General features: G+C 37.0%; 1 protein-coding gene across 8 annotated transcripts in view; it reads right to left on the bottom strand.

Annotated features, from left to right (window-relative positions):
• LOC127868048 (ankyrin-2-like) overlaps nt 1-19128 on the bottom strand; it is a 211708-nt gene that overhangs the window by 161036 nt on the left and 31544 nt on the right. For all 8 annotated transcript variants that reach the window (XM_052409624.1, XM_052409621.1, XM_052409619.1 and 5 more), the window contains exons 8-16: nt 17150-17179; nt 14542-14640; nt 14036-14134; nt 13490-13588; nt 12513-12710; nt 11950-12048; nt 10719-10916; nt 1405-1602; nt 355-552 (exon numbers count right to left, since the gene is read on the bottom strand). In XM_052409624.1, coding sequence (XP_052265584.1) covers nt 355-552; nt 1405-1602; nt 10719-10916; nt 11950-12048; nt 12513-12710; nt 13490-13588; nt 14036-14134; nt 14542-14640; nt 17150-17179 — 1218 coding nt within the window. The remainder of the gene's footprint in view (nt 1-354; nt 553-1404; nt 1603-10718; nt 10917-11949; nt 12049-12512; nt 12711-13489; nt 13589-14035; nt 14135-14541; nt 14641-17149; nt 17180-19128) is intronic.

Raw genomic sequence — 19128 nt, forward strand, 5'->3', positions numbered from 1 at the left:
CGCCAAAACAATATCCCTCCGCCTATGGCGCGGGATAATAAAGCGGAAAGTATCATTCCTGATTAGCCTGTGCAGACTAAACAGGCTAGTCTTGGAGGACACTTTACGAACATGCATCAAGCCCACTATTCCCAGAATGAGGCTTAATTTATTTTCCCTGCCTTCATCATGATACAGTTCCATCCTTATGATGCTATGAAGCTTACTGGCTGCCTAGCAACCGGGAGGTCATGGGTTTAATTAATCCCAATTGTGGGAGCTATTATACTGGTTCTACCAAGGAAACTGACTCGAGAGCATTTCAATTAGCCTAAGGCTTCGATGCAATCAATTAAAATAAACATTTAAACATACCTTGGCGGTGGAATGAGGCGATGCCTTGTTGTTCAGTAGCAGCAGGGCCACACTCACGTGGTTGTAGTGGGTGGCCACGTGCAGGGGGGTGAGCCCGTTCTTGCCCTGCACGTCAGGGTTGGCGTCCTTCTGCAGGAGGAGCTTGGCCACCTTCAGTTGCCCGTACTTGGCCGCAATGTGCAGCGGGGTGAAGCCCTTCTGTAAATCACAATTCAGATTTGATGTTAGGCAATAAGAAATTAAAAGTCATTGAAACATTATGAAGTCTATCGTGCCATATCATTCTATTTGTGGACATTACATGATGTTATGCTGGGGGTTAATGCCCTTCTGCAAAAGTGGAGAAAAAAAGAAGTTCTTTATGACTGTAAATCACCATTTAAATTTGATATTAGGTAATAAACAAATAAAAGTAATCAGTACATCATAAAGTCTATCTTGACCTTCTATAAAAGTAACGAAACAAGTCTTTTTTATGAATTACCATTCACATTTGATGTTAGGTAGTAAGAAATAAAAAGTCATTGGTATATCATACAGCCTATCATGAAATATTATGAAATTTTTGTCGATTGTGTGATTGGTCATTTTGTTTGCTTTATAAAGTATATAAGCTATTTGCAAGAGAACTCTTACCTATCTATGAGGCACTCCCCCTATTTACCCACCCATGTTATCCACTACCTCATCCACCTCTGTGTTTTTTTTTTACAAAACATTACAGCTTCTTACAGGCTGTTATTAATTGCAAAAAGCAACATTTTTCCCATAAATCAGACAAAATATTTTCCCACAAAATTCACAATCTTTTCCAATAAACTCAATTATTGGTTGATTGAGTTTATTTTACAGCAATATAATTTTGTAGCACGTTATATTATCAATTATGAAATGAAGTCAAACAATTGTGAAACTGTTACTTTAACTTATAATCATATTATTAATGTATATTTTTTCCAATTTCATGGTTTATTGCGCTACTTTTGCCAATCCAAAAGGCACAAGCTGTAAAATATACAACAACAAAAATCACTGTAATACCCCACCCACCTTTGTGGTCATGTTAAGGTTTGCATCGTGTTCCAGGAGTACGCTAGCGACCTCCTCGTGGCCTTCCTTGGCAGCGATGTGCAGGGGTGTGTACAGGTCCTTTGTTGTCGCGTCTGGTTTGGCGCCGTGCTGCAGCAGCAGGACAACGTTGTCCACGTTACCGAGGCGTGCAGCGATGTGGAGAGGTGTTTGCTGCTCCTGTAAGATGCAAAAACCCAAGTCATTAGTCGAGATTTATTTTCTCTTAAAAGATTCAAATTACAGTTTGGACCTATGAGGTGGCTAATGAAAGATCAAGGAAGATAAATCCCTGCCACATCGCCATAATGGATGTAGAAGTAGTTAATGTTGTATAGAAAACTTGTTGATTTACAACACAAAACGTCCTCATTTCCAGTCTAGTCAACTTGAAATATGAAGCATGTGTTATGTTTGAAATCATGATTTAACCAACCAGTCTATGTGTACAATATTTCAAGAGTTTGGCTGAAAAGTTTTCTTGGAACAAGAACAAACCACACTTACAGATATAGATTTTTTTGTATTTGTTGCGATAAATAAAGCTTTTTCTTAATATGTGTATTGGGCAATATTATTTAAATTTAAACACAGCCTTGACATATAAATAATCTGACTTGAACTTAATGTTTAATTGCTCTCTCCCCAAAAATAGAAACAATCTAGTGGCCTTAGACAGTACTCTGTATACATGAAAGTAATACAGATATCTAGCTCTTTGTATCTCCAAATGACCACAAAACCACATCATGTTGTCCAAAAATAATAACAAACAAATTAATGACTGTAAACTTAGAGAAAACTTGACAATTTCAAAGCAGTACATCTCTAGAGGTAAAGCAAGATTCTGTCTATTATCTTTTATCCCATCATCAGACGTGCATTGTCGAAATAAACCACTGTGGAAAAATTTTTCCTCTATTTCAGCAGTGCAGAAATATAGCTGTCACGCGCGGCGGAGAATGGTCATTTTACTCTGAATCAACTATAAAGTAATCATTTTTAGTAAAATAGAATCAGATTCAACAAAACAAACAATTTGATACCAAGATGTAATATATTTTTAACACATAATGCAACTAAAAAAGCAAAAAAACATTATTTACAAATATTAAGTGCGCGTACTCGTGACGTCATTATTAACACGTCATACAACACAATGCATGTTCTTTCACGCTAAAGCTGCAGTTGTTCATTTTTTTTTTTTTCATTGTTTCTTAAAAATAAGGGACGTCGAGGTATGATAAACAGAAAAACAGGTTAGTTACTGATCTTTTTGTAATGTATTAGGCTCGGCACGATTAAAATAATGAAACAATGTTTGCTTAAAATAACTTTGGGATTTTCCGTGTAGTTCGATTTTCCTATTCTATTTTTAAAGAAATAATTTACGACTAAGAAAATTGATGGGATAATTCAAATACTAGGTCGGTGCCGAATAAAGCAAAGTTTATTTTGCTCTGCACGAAAATCTGAACCACTCGCCAAGGCTCCTGGTTCAGATTTTCTAAGCCTCGCAAAATAAACTTTGCTTTATTTGGCACCGACCTAGTATTCTCTATTGATCTATCTTCACTTATAGTGGAAGAATGACCAAGTGAACATGTACGATTGTTTGCTTGGTGAATTGTTTATTGTGTTTGTTTATTTGTTTTGCTTTTGTTCGTTTTTTTTAACATGAACGTCCAAGAATCTTCATCAAAAAAATTCTGAAGTCTTAGTCTTGGTTTCAACAATAATATATTCCTCTGTTGTCACCATATTGCCTTTATCCATACTGTTAGGGAATAACAGACACATACTGATGTGTGCACATTCAGACTATTGATTTGGTGGCTTCCTATTTCCAGAAACTGTTCAATAATTCACCATCTTCTAGGATTATATATTCAAGAACAAAATACTGCTTCCAGACAAATTGTGAAATGTTAATTGTAAAATGTTGATGTTATCTCTTATCACTTTTTGGTGTAATGACTTAAGCACAATACCTAGCAGTAAATCTTAAGTACTTAGAAATGTTTGATATACTGCATTATAATCACTTTCATAAACAAGAGGGCCTAAAAGGCCCAAAGTCGCTCACCTGAGATAACAAGAGATTATTGGGACAAATCTTCTGACCAAGTTTAATGAAAATCGAAAACTAAATGTGGCCTCTAGAGTGTTAACAAGGTTTTACTATAGCCAAATTAGGAAAAATGCCCCGCCCCCTGGTGGCCATGTTTTTCAACCAACTGGCATCATTTTTGAACTTGTCTAAGATATTATCAGGATGAATTTTCTGACCAAGTTTCATGAAGATTGGACAATAAATGTGGCCTTTAGAGTGTTCACAAGATTTTACTATAGCCATATATAGCCATATAAGGAAAAATGCCTCGCTCCTTGGCAGCCATGTTTTTAAAGCAAACATAACCATTTTCAAACTCATCCAAGATATAATTGAGACCAATGTTCTGACCAAATTTCATGAGGATCGGACAATAAATGTGGCCTCTGGAGTGTTCACGAGGCAAATGTTGACGGCGCACGACGCACGCCGCACAACGGACGAAAGGCGATCACAAAAGCTCACCATGAGCACGTTGTGCTCAGGTGAGCTAAAAAGCATTTCTGATTTCAATGAGGCTTGCTCTGGGAAAATGGGGTTTAATGAATGCACGTAGTGGTGTCCCACATTAGCCTGTGCAGTCCACACAACACTTTCTGCCTAAACTGGATTTTTGCAAAGATGAGACTTCCTTTCAACAAGAGGGCCTGAAAGGCCCAAAGTCGCTCACCTGAGATTCAAAGGAACTGTCCTGTTCTGTGCAGCCCAAGATGTCATTAGAACAATATGTTCTTTCCAACTTTCATTACTAGTGAAAAGGGTACCCTGGCAGCCACGGTTTTTCAACAGACCAGAACTATTTGCATACACATTCACGATATCATTAAAACAAATATACTGACAAAGTTTCATGAAGATTCATAAGTCCATATAAGGAAAAATGCCCCGCCCACTGGTGGCCATGTTTTTCAAGCAACTGGAACCACTTTAGAACTTGTCCAAAATATCATTGGGACAAATCTTCTGACAAAGTTTCATGATGATCGTACAATTAATATGGCTTCTTGAGTGTTAACAAGGTTTTACTATAGCTATATAAGGAAAAATGCCACGCCCTCTTGGCGGCCATGGTTTTCCACCAACCGGAACCATTTTCTATATATGCCTCGCCCCTTGGCAGCCATGTTTTTAAAGATAACGTAACCATTTTGAACTCATCCAAGATATCATTGGGACACATCATCTGACCAAGTTTCATGAAGATAGGACAATAAATGTGGCCTCTAGAGTGTTAACAAGGTTTTACTAAAGCATGATATATAGCCATATTAGAAAAAATGCCCCGCCCCCTGGTGGCCATGTTTTTTAAGCAACCGAAACCATTTTCGAACTCATCCAAGATATTATTAGGACAAATCTTATGACCAAGTTTCATGAAGATCGGAAAATAAATGTGGCCTCTAGAGTGTTAACAAGGTTTTACTATAGCCATATAAGGAAAAATGCCCCACCCCCTGGCAGCAATGTTTTTCAACCAACCAGCATCATTTTTGAACTCGTCCAAGATATTATTGGGGGTGAATCTTCTAACCAAGTTTCATGAAGATCGGACAATAAATGTGGCCTCTAGAGTGTTAACAAGGTTTTACTATAGCCATATAAGGAAAAATGCCCCGCCCCCTGGCGGCCATGTTTTTCAACCAACCGGCATCATTTTCAAACTCGTCCAAGATATTATTGGGATGAATCTTCTGACCAAGTTTCATGAAGATTGGACAATAAACGTGGCGTCTAGAGTGTAAACAAGATTTTACTGTAGTCATATATAGCCATATAAGGAAAAATGCCCCGCCCCTTGGCAGCCATGTTTTTCAAGCAAAGGTTACCATTTTTTGACTCATCCAAGATATCATTGGGACAAATCTTCTGATCAAGTTTCATGAAGATAAGAAATAAATGTGGCCTCTAGAGTGTTAACAAGGTTTTACTATAGCCATATAAGGAAAAATGCCCCGCCCCCTGGCGGCCATGTTTTTCAACCAACCGGCATCATTTTCAAACTCGTCCAAGATATTATTGGGATGAATCTTCTGACCAAGTTTCATGAAGATTGGACAATAAACGTGGCGTCTAGAGTGTAAACAAGATTTTACTGTAGTCATATATAGCCATATAAGGAAAAATGCCCCGCCCCTTGGCAGCCATGTTTTTCAAGCAAAGGTTACCATTTTTTGACTCATCCAAGATATCATTGGGACAAATCTTCTGATCAAGTTTCATGAAGATAAGAAATAAATGTGGCCTCTAGAGTGTTTACAAGGTTTTACTATAGCCATATAAGGAAAAATGCCCCGCCCCCTGGCAGCCATGTTTTTGAACCAACCGGCATCATTTTCGAACTCGTCCAAGATATTATTGGGATGAATCTTCTGACCAAGCAAGTTTCATGAAGATCAGACAATAAATGTGGCCTCTAGAGTGTTCACAAGATTTTACTATAGCCATATATAGCCATATAAGGAAAAATGCCTCGCCCCTTGGCAGCCATGTTTTTAAAGCAAACGTAACCATTTTCGAACTCATCCAAGATATAATTAAGACAAATGTTCTGACCAAATTTCATGGAGATCTGACAATAAATGTGGCCTATGGAGTGTTCACGAGGCAAATGTTAATGGCGCACGACGCACGCCGCACAACACATGAAAGGCGATCACAAAAGCTCACCATGAGCACGTTGTGCTCAGGTTAGCTAAAAAGCATTTCTGATTTCAATGAGGCTTGCTCTGGGAAAATGGGGTTTTAATAAAGCATGATATATAGCCATATTAGGAAAAATGCCCCGCCCCCTGATGGCCATGTTTTTTAAGCAACCGAAACCATTTTCGAACTTATCCAAGATATCATTAGGACAAATCTTCTGACCAAGTTTCATGAAGATCGGAAAATAAATGTGGCCTCTAGAGTGTTAACAAGGTTTTACTATAGCCAAAGAAGGAAAAATGCACCGCCCCTGGCAGCCATGTTTTTCAACCAACCAGCATCATTTTTTAACTCGTCCAAGATATTATTGGGGTGAATCTTCTGACCAAGTTTCATGAAGATCGGACAATAAATGTGGCCTCTAGAGTGTTAACAAGATTTTACTATAGCCATATATAGCCATATAAGGAAAAATGTCCCGCCTTTGCAGACTGCAAACACTTATCCTGGACATTTTACGCAAATGCATTAAGCCCCGTTTTCCCAGAGCAAAGCTTAATTTCTTTGTAAAAGATTAGTAAATTGATCAAGCTAAAGACAACTATGGAAGCTAAGATTATAATTTTGCCCTATTGGTGCAAAAAAGTACCATGTGCCTTCTAATTTCAATGCCACATGGTACCTTTTTGCACCAATAGGGCAATATTGAAAGTATTTTGTAATTACATATTTTTATGACAGTACCAAGTCATGGACAGAAATATATTTGTATCGTACAAAACGGAAGTATCGACATTTTCTGCCTTAATTCTGCCTTTATTTTCAACAGTTTTAATCTGAAGTCTAAACTAGAAAGGTTGTTTTTACTATATAGTTGTTCCAATCATATAACCTTAACAGGGTTCGTACAAACATTTCCAAGCGGAATTCAAGCACTTTTTAAGCACTTTTCAAGGTCAAAAAAGTAAAATTCAAGCACTATTTCTATTTGCAGCTTCGAAATGTCTTTGAGTACTTTCTCATGACAATTCTTACGAAGATGTATTTGTAGATACATAACAACTCATTATGTTTAGCCTATATACGAGGAAGACATTATATCAACAATGCTGTTGTTCATAAAATATTTATTTGATGAAACAAAGTCTAACATAAAATCAGATTTAAGTATGACTAGACAAGTTTTGAGTGTCCACTCACAATATTTGACCAATGCTCTATTTAAAAAAAAATTCAACATAACCAATTGTCTTAATATATGATAGGCCAGTTATTGACAATAAAAGTTTTCAACCTGAAAACTTATTTGAAAGATCAACACTGACGTTAAAGCAGTTTTTATCATGAACAATTACATGACTAGTGAAATACTGATATTAAAATAATATTCAAAATAACCAGTTTAATGAAATTTGGAATACATAAACAGTATTATAACGACCGCATAATAAGATAGGATGATGCCATCTTAAACAGCTTTCAGTTTCAATTCACTCTCTTCAATTTTCTTTGTAAATTTGGTAAGAGTTTCCTTTTTTTCTTTTGCTGACACCTCAATGCGTTTGCCTCTGCCACGAACTGCATTTTTCCAGTGGTTTCAGCTTTTTCAAACAATTTGCAGTCATCTCCAGATGCTCCACATCAATTTCAACTTGTTTTTTCTGTTTTTTAAATGTCTCTACTTCCTCTACAACTGCTCGTCTTTTAAGCAGTTGTTGATCAGTTGCTTTTTGCTGCCTTTTAGTTTCCAGAGCCTGCTCATACTTTTGCCTTGCAGATGCTACACTGACTGATAATTCATCTGTAATAGGCACCTTCAGAACACCCCCAACCCTATTGACATAGTCACAAATCAATCTTAAAGTCACAAATCAATCTTAAAGATTATTCAATGTAAAAATGCAAAGTAATATACCTCAACAACTTTGAAGGGGGGGGGGGGGGCATAATAAGTTTTTTAATATTTTATCAATAAATCATCCGCTCATAATTGACATGCCTTGTTATTATTTCTTGATTTATTTCATTAGTTAAAACAAAAACTAGCGCATTCAATGGTCCATCACATTTTAGGTATGATGTCAATAGTTTACATTTGTGTAGGGCTGCGAAAATATGACAATATTTTACTTGCAGATTGAAGCTGCTTAATCCTCCATCCAATTACGAGATGAATTTGTTGATATTACAACTAATTGTCAATGATTCTCATGTTAAAATTTGATATAATTGAGTAAAAAACATGTGATAATGTTCAAAAATTTATGACACGGGCCTCTTCCCATTCTTACCCAGTGTTCAGTCCCGTTTTGAAATAGAAGTTAACAACATTGAAAACGTCAAAAATAGCGAACGCTTGTGTTAAAATAATGTGTTTTATTATTTTAAACACACTTATGTTTATTTGTATGTGCATATTAGGTGTGCAAACTTGCATTCGTTGAACTTTTAACTTACCAGAATTTCTCTTGTGCCTCGTGCTTTTTTGATGGCTCTTGAGAGCCGATTCGCCCATGCTGGCAATTTCAATATTTGTTTCGCATTGCTTGCATCTTGCCTGGGTCTTCCTACACACTTCTACCACCCAAGGGTACCGATTTACCCAAGACTTTTTAAACAAACATTTTCTAGCAGGCATTTTGCGCCGTTTTTTTTGTTTGACGTTGAAGTAGATTCTAAAAAGTTGTTGTTGCAGCGAGTTTATAATTCACGTCAAAACCTGTACCAGAAAGACCGTATACGAACAGTGGGTATCTCGTCAGATAGGAGGAGCGATCAATATCATCGAATCGATATGACGTTAAATTATCTGAAAGCTTGGAAATAATGAATCTGTTTTTAACATTTTTAATTGTTGTTATTTCATTTTCAAGCACTTTTCCAGCCAATTTCAAGCACTTTCTAAGCACCTTTCAAGGCTATGGTTGAAAATAAGCACTTTTAAGCACTCAAGATCGTTTTTAAGCACTTTTCAAGATAAACCTTGATTTTCAAGCACTTTTCAAGGTCTGTGCGAACCCTGCTTAATAGGAAAATTGTATCCCCATAACTAATTTTATCCTGTCACATGCCTTTCAATCAGCCCGATAACCAGGTAACCTAATATCCCAAAAGATATTAGACTAGATGACCACGTGACCTCGCATATCCATCAGTTGCTGTCCGGGCATGCGCACGCCTGTACTATTTTCTATTTATAAAATATACTTGTTTTCAATTTAAAAAATAACAACATACGTGTAAAGTACTGTTTGTTTAAAAATTATCATTTTAACAGCATAATTTCGTCTTTGTATATTGAATTAATAACGATTGACTGGATTTCTGTGTTGTTTAACAAGACGGAAGCTAGCCTAAGCCTTTTGCATGACGTGACGTCACAATGTTTTTGCTGCGGCGTGTTTTTTCCCATATTAAATATTTAAACACAAAATACTGGAAAACTATTTATTTTAGAAACATTTCAACGAATGTTGTAAATGTGACAGGATAAATAGAACAAGGGACAAAAATAAATAGAACAAGGGACAAAATTGTCACAAAACCAGGTTTTCATTGTGAAAAAAAAATCTGATAAAGGGAGAAAACTCAAACTGAACTTTTGAAATGAACAAACAAAATTAACCCCCTTTGTAAGTTTGTTTTAAAAAAAAATCTATTTTTAGTCGTGGCAACCTTGACATTGGAGATATTGACGTGATTCTTTCGTGCGACACACCGTCCCATGATGGTGAACAAATGTGCCAAATGATTTTAAAATCTCACAATGAATGATATAGTTATTGACAGGACAAGCTCATTTATGGCCATTTTTGACCTTTGAACTCAAAGTGTGACCTTGACCTTGGAGTTATCGACGTAATTATTTCGCGCGACACACCGTCCAATGATGGTGAACAAATGTGCCAAATGATTTTAAAATCTGACAATGAACGACATAGTTATGGCCCGGACAAGCTTGTTCCGCCCGCCCGCCAGCCAGCCAGCCAGCCCGCCCGCATTCGCCAATCTAATAACCAGTTTTTTCCTTCGGAAAACCTGGTTAATAATAGGTTGGTGACGTGGATGGAGAATGGTTATCTGGCTCGTCGGAGGATCTTATCGGGTTCGCCTTCGGCTCACCCGATAACTTCCTCTGACTTGCCAGATAACCATTCTCCATCCACGTCACCAACCTATTATTCTCTATTAAAAATATTTTTATGAACAAAATTAATATGAAATTGTATTGTTAAATAACCAAGAGCTATATATGGAAATGCTAACATAATAAAATTTAAAGTATTTCCCACTAAGAAGCAAACTGAAAATTGCTATATGCAACCTTCATAAAACCAGAGCAGCCTGTGAGTTTCTTGCAGTCTTATCAGGTTTTATGCTGTTTGCTGCTTAGAAGTGTATGAGGGTTGGAAATAAAGGCTTTAAAACTAATCTATCAAGAAAGGTTTTAAATGTAGTTTGATTTCCTGAAGGACTACAAATGCATTCAAGTGCGCATCTGAATTGTAAAGGGATAAACATTTTAACAACAGCATCTTACCCTAGCTCTGGCGTCAACAGTTGCGCCGTTTCTAAGGAGGATGCGTATGATGTCAGTCTGCTGAGCACGCGCAGCCAGGTGCAGCGCCGTCTCGCCGCGCACCGTTGGGTAGTCGGGCTTCGCGTCGTGCTGAATCAGGTAGATGACGATGTTCATGTGACCCATGAACGAAGCCACGTGTAGGGGTGACAATCCAGACTGTGAACAGAAAAGAAAAGTTGGTGATGAAAAAGGAATATAATGCAGATGAACATTGGACGTAATGTGAATGGACTTTAAGAGCATAAATAGAACATTTTTAAAGTCAATATAAGATAAGTAGAGTGTGCTTGTGTAAACAATGGAAGAAATTGTAAATAAAACAAGCAATGTGTTTGTGAAACACTATGACCCCATATATTTTACCTTTGACCTTGAAGGATGACCTTGACCTTTCACCACTCAAATGTGCAGCTCCATGAGATACACATGCATGCCAAGTTGCTATGTTCAATATTGCAAAAGTGTACATTAAATAAGCGATTTTGACCCATATATTTGACCTTTGACCTTGAAGGATGACCTTGACCTTTCACCACTCATAATGTGCAGCTCCATGAGATACACATGCACGCAAAATATGAAGTTGCTATCTTCAATATTGCAAAAGTTATGGCAAAATATTTAAGTTGGAGCAAACAAAGCAACAAACCAACAGACAGGGCAAAAACAATATGTTCCCCATTATAGTGGTGCGGGACAAAAAAAAATTAAATATCTGCTATTCAAATCAAATTTATGAAGATGACAATTTACAATGGTCAATTCAGCTACAGTGGTCTTTTTGGCAAAATGTGGGGTGGAAATTCAATACCATTCCCAATGGCAAAATGTGGGGTCGAAATTCAATACCATTCCCAATGGCAAAAAAATATGTTGTTCCCAATTGGCAGCTTAGAATCCCCAAATGAAGGTTTTTAAAGATGGCTTTTAATTTTTTTAAGATTTTGATTTTATAATCACAAAATAAAGATTATCTTGCTTTCCAGCTCTATAAGTTGAACCTTTGTAAGTTTAATTGTTACAACAGTTATTCTCAATTTAAACTATTTGTAAGCAACAACAACAACAACAACAACAACAAAAATTGTCATGACTTGATTACGCAAATCAAAAGGGCCTACACCAGATCCATTAAGAAAACCTTAAAAAAAAATGGTCTGAGACAGACATGTGCCATGAAGGTACTGACCTCTGTGGTGGCCTCGATGGAGGCGCCATACTTCAGCAACAGCTCCACAACCTTGATCCTGTTCTTCTTGCACGCAATGTGCAGAGGTGTGAAGCCGTTCTGAAATCAAGGTTCCAAACAATGAGCCACGCCCTGGGAAAACCGGGTCTAATGCATGTGTATAAAGTGTCGTCCCATATAAGACTATGCAGTCTGCACAGGCTAATAAGGGACGACACTTTCCGCTTAAACTGGATTTTAGCCAAGACAAGGCTTTCTTTAAACAAAAAAATACAAGCGGAAAGTATAGTCACAGATAAGCCTGTGCAGAGAGCACCGGCTAATCTGGGAAGACGATTGACGCACATTGATTTAGCCCTGTTTTCCCAGAGCCATTTAAAAATAGTACATGGTATTTAACAAATAACAACTGGGTGAAACCATTCTTGAGTCATATGCACGTAATTACATAATAATTGGAATGATCCTTGGTATTTGACAAAATAAACCAAATAGTAGAAAATGTGGCAATCTCTTAAATACAAAATAAGGTCAATTATCATAACATCCATGCAAGCTCGTACCAGAGCACGGCCATTGGGGTCGCACTTCCTGTCAAGAAGGAGCTTGGCTGTTGCCACGTTACCGCAATGCGCGGCGACATGCAGTGGGGTCAGGTAGTCCATTGTGACGTCATCCACATTGGCCCTGTGGTACAGCAGCAGGCGTGCGCAGTCAACATGATCACCCTGCGCAGCCATGTGCAGGGGAGTTAACCCATTCTGTAAGGGGAGACAATAGCATGTATATCAATTTGCAAGGGAGATCAGCCCTTCTGTGAATGGAAATGGTTGCATGTAAACCACATGTGAAGGGGAGATAAGCCATTATGTGAAGGGAAATGGTTGTATATATACCACATGTGCTAAGGAGATAAGCCATTTTGTGAAGGGAGACAATCGCAAGTATACCGTGTGGGACATGTAGGTTAACTTATCAGGTCAGGGATGTGATTTAAGAAACACCTCAGGGAAAGGAAATGCCCCACCCCACTTCCAGGGTTCAATATAACTCTTCATTTGTATATAGATCAATAAAAGCTATTTATTTAATAAGTTAAACATTGAAAAGGATGAAATCCACTGAAAAAAGGAGTAATCACATCCGCGAATGTGGAGCGGAGTTAATCAATTAAGTGAATGCTGATATTCATGAATACTTCATGTGCCCAAGAAGGTTAACTTATCATGTGATGAGGAGTTCATCCATTTTTTGAAGGGTGATCATTGCATGTATACCTTATGTGCGACAAGTAGGAATAATTATCAGCTGAAAAGGAGTTAAAGTGAAGGCAGATAATTAAATGTATATGACATCCACAAAGTATAACCACAAAGTCATGTATGTCAAATAAGCAAGGTTGATAAGCCATTCCTTAGGACATTTTGCACAAAATTATAAATCAACGTTCACTGTCCTATGCCTAAATGTAACATTCTTGTTTCAGTTCTCTTTGACATGCCTTTATGTCTTAGATATGTCTTTTCCTATGATATTTCACCTTTGTTTTCGACTGGTATGGAGCCCCTCTGATCAGCAACGTGTCCACCACATTTTCATGGCCGCTACGCGCCGCGCAGTGCAGTGGGGTCAGACCATCCTGTCAGGGAAGATACGAGATTACGAATCATATAACATCTTACATTGTTATCGTATACTGGTAGAGTTGAAAACGAGGTAGAGTAACAATGAAACAAGTAACAAGTATAAACCCTTTCTCTTTCTTTAACCCTTTACCTCTCAGATACATATTTTGACACATTTGTGGTCCCTTAGAAAGTTACATTTAATGAAAAACTTCATCTCCAATCCTCAGTAACTGATCAGCATCAAACAGCATAAAACCTGAACAGACTGCGAGTTACTTGCAGGCTGTTCTGGTTTTATGCAGGTTTCAAAAGCAATTTTCACTTAGCTTCTTTTGGCGGAAAGGGTTAATTATATTTTATTTTACATTCTATGGATTACAAATATTTCAGAGTGAAATGTGAGTGGTTAAGGTTTAATCAAGTTAATAACAGACGTAGATACATTCGTGCTCACTCACCCGTGTCTTTTCATCAATGGTGGCCTTGCTGTCCAACAGCAGCGTGATCATGGTGTTCTTGCCCCACCTGCCAGCCACATGTAGGGGTGTAATGTTGTTCTGAAACAGATATGCTCTTTTGTACACAAACTTAACTGGTGTTATCGAGGTTTGATGAAATGTTAACCCTTTCAGTACTGCAACCGAATTTGGAAAGCCTTTGCAAACAGTTTGGGTATGGCGTCTCATCAGGATCCAAACTGTTTGCTATTCTGATAGTATTCTTTGAGAAAAATCGAAGAAAATGCTAATTTTAGAAATTCAGCAGACGACATTTTAGCAGACGACAAATTTCCCAGCATGCAAAGGGTTAATATTAAACAGATACAGATTCATCGACATTTTAGAACACTGAGATTGTTTTCTCAAAGAAAGAGACCGCAATATTTTGAAATGTTGAGGGTGGAGTGTTACAATTCTATGATTGTTATGAACATAGAGATAACCGCATTAAAGACTGACTATACCTTGGCTTTGAAGTTGACGTCTGCTCCGCGCTGGATGAGCAGGGTACCGACATTGACGTTGCCATAGTGTGAGGCGATGTGCAGAGGAGTGAACCCACTCTGTAAGAACAGATGAGAAAAAATGTTTGTTTGTTTGTTCTTTTAAATGGTGATGTTGTTTATAGCTTTTCCACTCAGGTACGTATTTTGACTTGTTTGCAGTTCCTTAAAAAATCGAATTAAATTAAAGATCATTCTTAACAGATCGAAGTTGTTTAGGCTAATTTTCCAAAACCTAAGATACTGATGTGCAGCAAATGGCATATAGCCTGAACAGCAAGCAAGGTACTCACAGGCTGTTCTGGTTTTATGCTGATTGTGCATAGACTTTTTCAGGATTCTGAGTGGGAGAGGGTTAAGCTTGTAAGTGAATACTTACAAAATGAGGCTATTTCACATACAGACTTAATACTTTGACATACACTAGGTTGTCTTAAATACATATGAAATATATTATATACATATATATGAATGAATTAAAATGTCTTTAAGATGTAAAAACTCAGTGGAGGCTTGTTAAATAAATGTTTTGTAAATCTTATATCATAACCTACTGTTTGTCCCCAAAAGTTTTCTAGAAAAAGCCAAAAAAAACACCTAGTCTTAACTCTGTTACCAAATGATTTTAACCTCTCAAAACATCTATATTGGAAGGTATCATTTTTAAAAAGATTTGAGTGGGAAGAAGAGATGCAAATCTAGACAATTGATCTTAACATCTATGTGAAGATACAACCAAACTTATAGACATATCAACTTCCAGAGAAAAAATATTGGAACTTGGAAACAGAGATAATACTATATATTATTAAATAAATGTGAGTTCAAATTCGTAGTTGTGGTGGAAATCAGGGATCTTTAATTTCATAAATAGATGCAAATCAAGGAAGACTGATTCTAATGGTAACTTGCAAACACAATTTTATTAGGTTTAATGACATATTAAAAGACTTGTTTATTTAATAGGCATTTAATAAAGTCAGATTGATAAAATTCAGATACAAAAACACATTATACAATTAAAAGTAACTATTTTCACAACATCCATTAACACAAAACCACTCGTAACAACATTCATACAAACAAAATATACTAATAACCACACAAATCATAAACAGAAAAATGTCATGAAATTTATCAAACACATAAAAATGACACTAAAACTACAATCTTCTTAAACAAGGGTGACACTTACTAGAACTTACTAGACTCAATAAACTTGGGATGAATTGAGAATTAAAGCTGCAATTTCCACCTATTTCGTTGTTACTGAAAGTTTGTCAAGTTTGGTGTGGTATTGTGTTGAGGGGGGAAACCAGAGAACCAAGAGGAAACCCCACCTGTCATGTAGGGTGACCACCAACCAAACTCACATGCTGCCAGGATCAGGAATTGAACCCCGGTTGCCAAGTTGAGAAGCCAGTGTACCAACCACTACGCTAGCCGGATGCTCCAAAAAAGTGTCTCCAAAGTGTCAACTTTTTAGGCCAGACAGTCATTGGATAACAAGAGATATCCCCAATAAAAAAAGCTCACTGATCACTTGGTAATGAGTAAAGCTAAAGAATTATCAAGACCCAATGAGCTTAATCACACACAAAATAGTAACCAGACACCTCAAACACCAAGTATTTTAATAATTAAGTAAACCAACACCTATATTTGAAAATGGTGTAAGTTGTTTGCAATTTATTGTATTTGTGATGTCTTTTAACATGTTCAACAAGAGATGTGTTTGTCAGAAACACAATGCCCCCTATTGCGCCACTTTGAAGCAATATATTTGACCTTTGACCTTGAATGATGACCTTGACCTTTCACCACTCAAAATGTGCAGCTCCATGAGATACACATACATGCCAAATATCAAATTGCTATCTTCAATATTGCAAAAGTTATGGCCAAGGTTAAAGTTTTGGGACGGACACACAGACTGACAGAAGGACTGATGGACAGTTCAACTGCTATATGCCACCCTACTGGGGCATAAAAATATTGCTTGGACCTGGTGTTATAGGTGATGGTGTATCGAGTGCCCCCATAACATTGCTGGAGACTGCACCATGCACACCAAGGCGTTTTGATTATTTTTTGGACCAATAAAAGCACCAAGCAATTGCCTACCCCGGTGTGACTGGGGTTTAAGCAATGACCATCGTGTCATGCAATCCTGCATCTCACAGTCATAAAAACACAAACAAAAGCCATGTGCAATAAAAAAAATACCAAATTCACGTACACAACATCAAATCATGTACTATGCCCCCCCCTCAAAAAAACATGACAAAAGAATATCACAATAAAACAGCTAAAAAATGCCAGCATAAGAACATTTTAGTGTTGAAAGTAGTTAGTAAATTGTTTCCAGTTTCCTTCTTTTATATTTTATATTATTTTATTTTATAAAATTATTTCTCCTCACTTTTGGTAAAACAGTTTACTAGCTATAACTTTTTTTCCATGAAATATAATGCTTCACGATGCTGGCATGAAAAAGGTGTACGCGACCTTTGGGTTCAAAGGTCAGAGGGTATGGTCACAACATTGCAAGGTCATGTACTGTACAAACCTTTGTAGTATCATTGACTAGCCCTCCACCCTGCAGATTGGACAAATAAATGTCTGTTGTTAGTGTTGTTTAAAAAATTATAACAGTTGTTTTACAACACATACATACATGTGCATTCAGAAACATAGGACATAGGAGACAAGGCAATGGTGGCATAACATTCTAGCAGATAATTAGTATGCTGCATGAATAATGCCAAGCAAATATCGCTAAACTGTCTTATATACTAGACACAACTTTATATCTTTTGTTTATTAAGTTAAAAAATGTATTTTTAAGAAATCTTTTTTTTAACATGGAATTTAGAAATGCAGTTGACCACTTAAGCTTTTTTTTGCAGGCCTCGCACTAGACTGCTGTATCTATTTTCATAATTCTTGATCAGTTAGAACAGTTTCACACTCAACTCCTTAGTGTTTCCGTTAACCCCCCCCCCCCCCCCCCCCCCCCCCCCCCCGCCTTTCCAATTTAAATAAAATGATGTGCAATGATAGGCAATTCAACAGATGCCTGTGGAAGATATGCTGCCATATGTGACTCAGACCAGAGCTAATGATTGGACAACAGCATTGCAAGACATCAGGAATCAATACAACTTCTATGGGGACAGATTATGGGAATTTGTGTCACTAAGAACATGGTTATTGAACAACGCAGACCAGATATAGCGATTGTGTGCACATTACTTTAATACACAGATGTAATTTGCCTTACAAAACTCATTGTAAGGCCTTAATTGAACTTCCCCAACAGCAGATATATATCTGCTTAACTTATGCACCAAGCAAACCATATATACACAATGTGCAACAACTTCTTCTGAATAATGCAATGACAAACAAGATATTTAAGAGCTTTTTAGCCTTGTAGACTTACCAACAACAAACACTCATCACCTAGCTTTGAATCACAAAGTTTACCCAAAATATTTGAATTCACATTAGTGACCACCACACCCCTGTTGCCCACCCTTTTCCAAACAGGTTCCATAATGACTCCAACCCGACCCCAAACTCCCTGGCTTAGTAAGACCTGGGGATCATATACGAGATCTGAAAAGGATGACTTTGCACTTTTGAAAACTACCTTATTGTTGTAAGGGGTGTGCAGTTACCAAAGTCAAGAATAACCCTTTGCATGCTGGGAAATTTGTCGTCTGCTAAAATGTCGTCTGCAGAATTTCTAAAATCAGCATTTTCTTGGATTTTTTCCAAAGAATACTATCAGAATAGCAAACAGTTTGGATCCTGATGAGACGCCACGTTCTGTGGCGTCTCATCTGGATCCAAACTGTTTGCAAAGGCCTTCAAAATTCGGTTCCCGCACTGAAAGGGTTAATTTATATCACCAGAAACACCACGCACCAATCAAATGGTTTTGAAATAAACATTAATACTCTTACCGATCAATGTTTTATTAGCTTTCTCCAGACTTGAATCAATAACAAAATGTTTGCACTTGTCATAACCAACTCTTAACAAAACATAAATGTCGAACTCTGAAAATTGATATCATAAAAAGCAATTGCTTAATATAGTTTAAAGGACCTTGTATTATAACCATTACCATAAACTGTAGTTCAACTAATTGTATCTTTAGTACCTAGAAAAAGCATAATAATGCAAGTGAACACTGTAACATTTTTAATTCAAAAATAAAACATTCAACCATATGAGTACAGATAATTTTGTTTTATAACAACAATGATTGTAGTCATGGTGACATATGTGTTCCAAAAGCTAGATCAAACCCTTGACTTTATAAGAACTACTAATAGCCTTGATGGACTTTGGTAAAGCAGGGCTAAATGCAAGTGTGTTAACTCTTTCAGTGCTGGAACCGAATTTTGAAGGCCTTTGCAAACAGTTTTGATCCAGATGAGACGCCACATAACAGGGCGTCTCATCTGGATCCAAACTGTTTGCTATTCGGATAGTATTCTTTGAAAAAAAATCGAAGAAAATGATAATTTTAGAAAT

This window comes from Dreissena polymorpha, chromosome 2 (assembly GCF_020536995.1).
Source record: "Dreissena polymorpha isolate Duluth1 chromosome 2, UMN_Dpol_1.0, whole genome shotgun sequence".
Taxonomy (NCBI): domain Eukaryota; kingdom Metazoa; phylum Mollusca; class Bivalvia; order Myida; family Dreissenidae; genus Dreissena; species Dreissena polymorpha.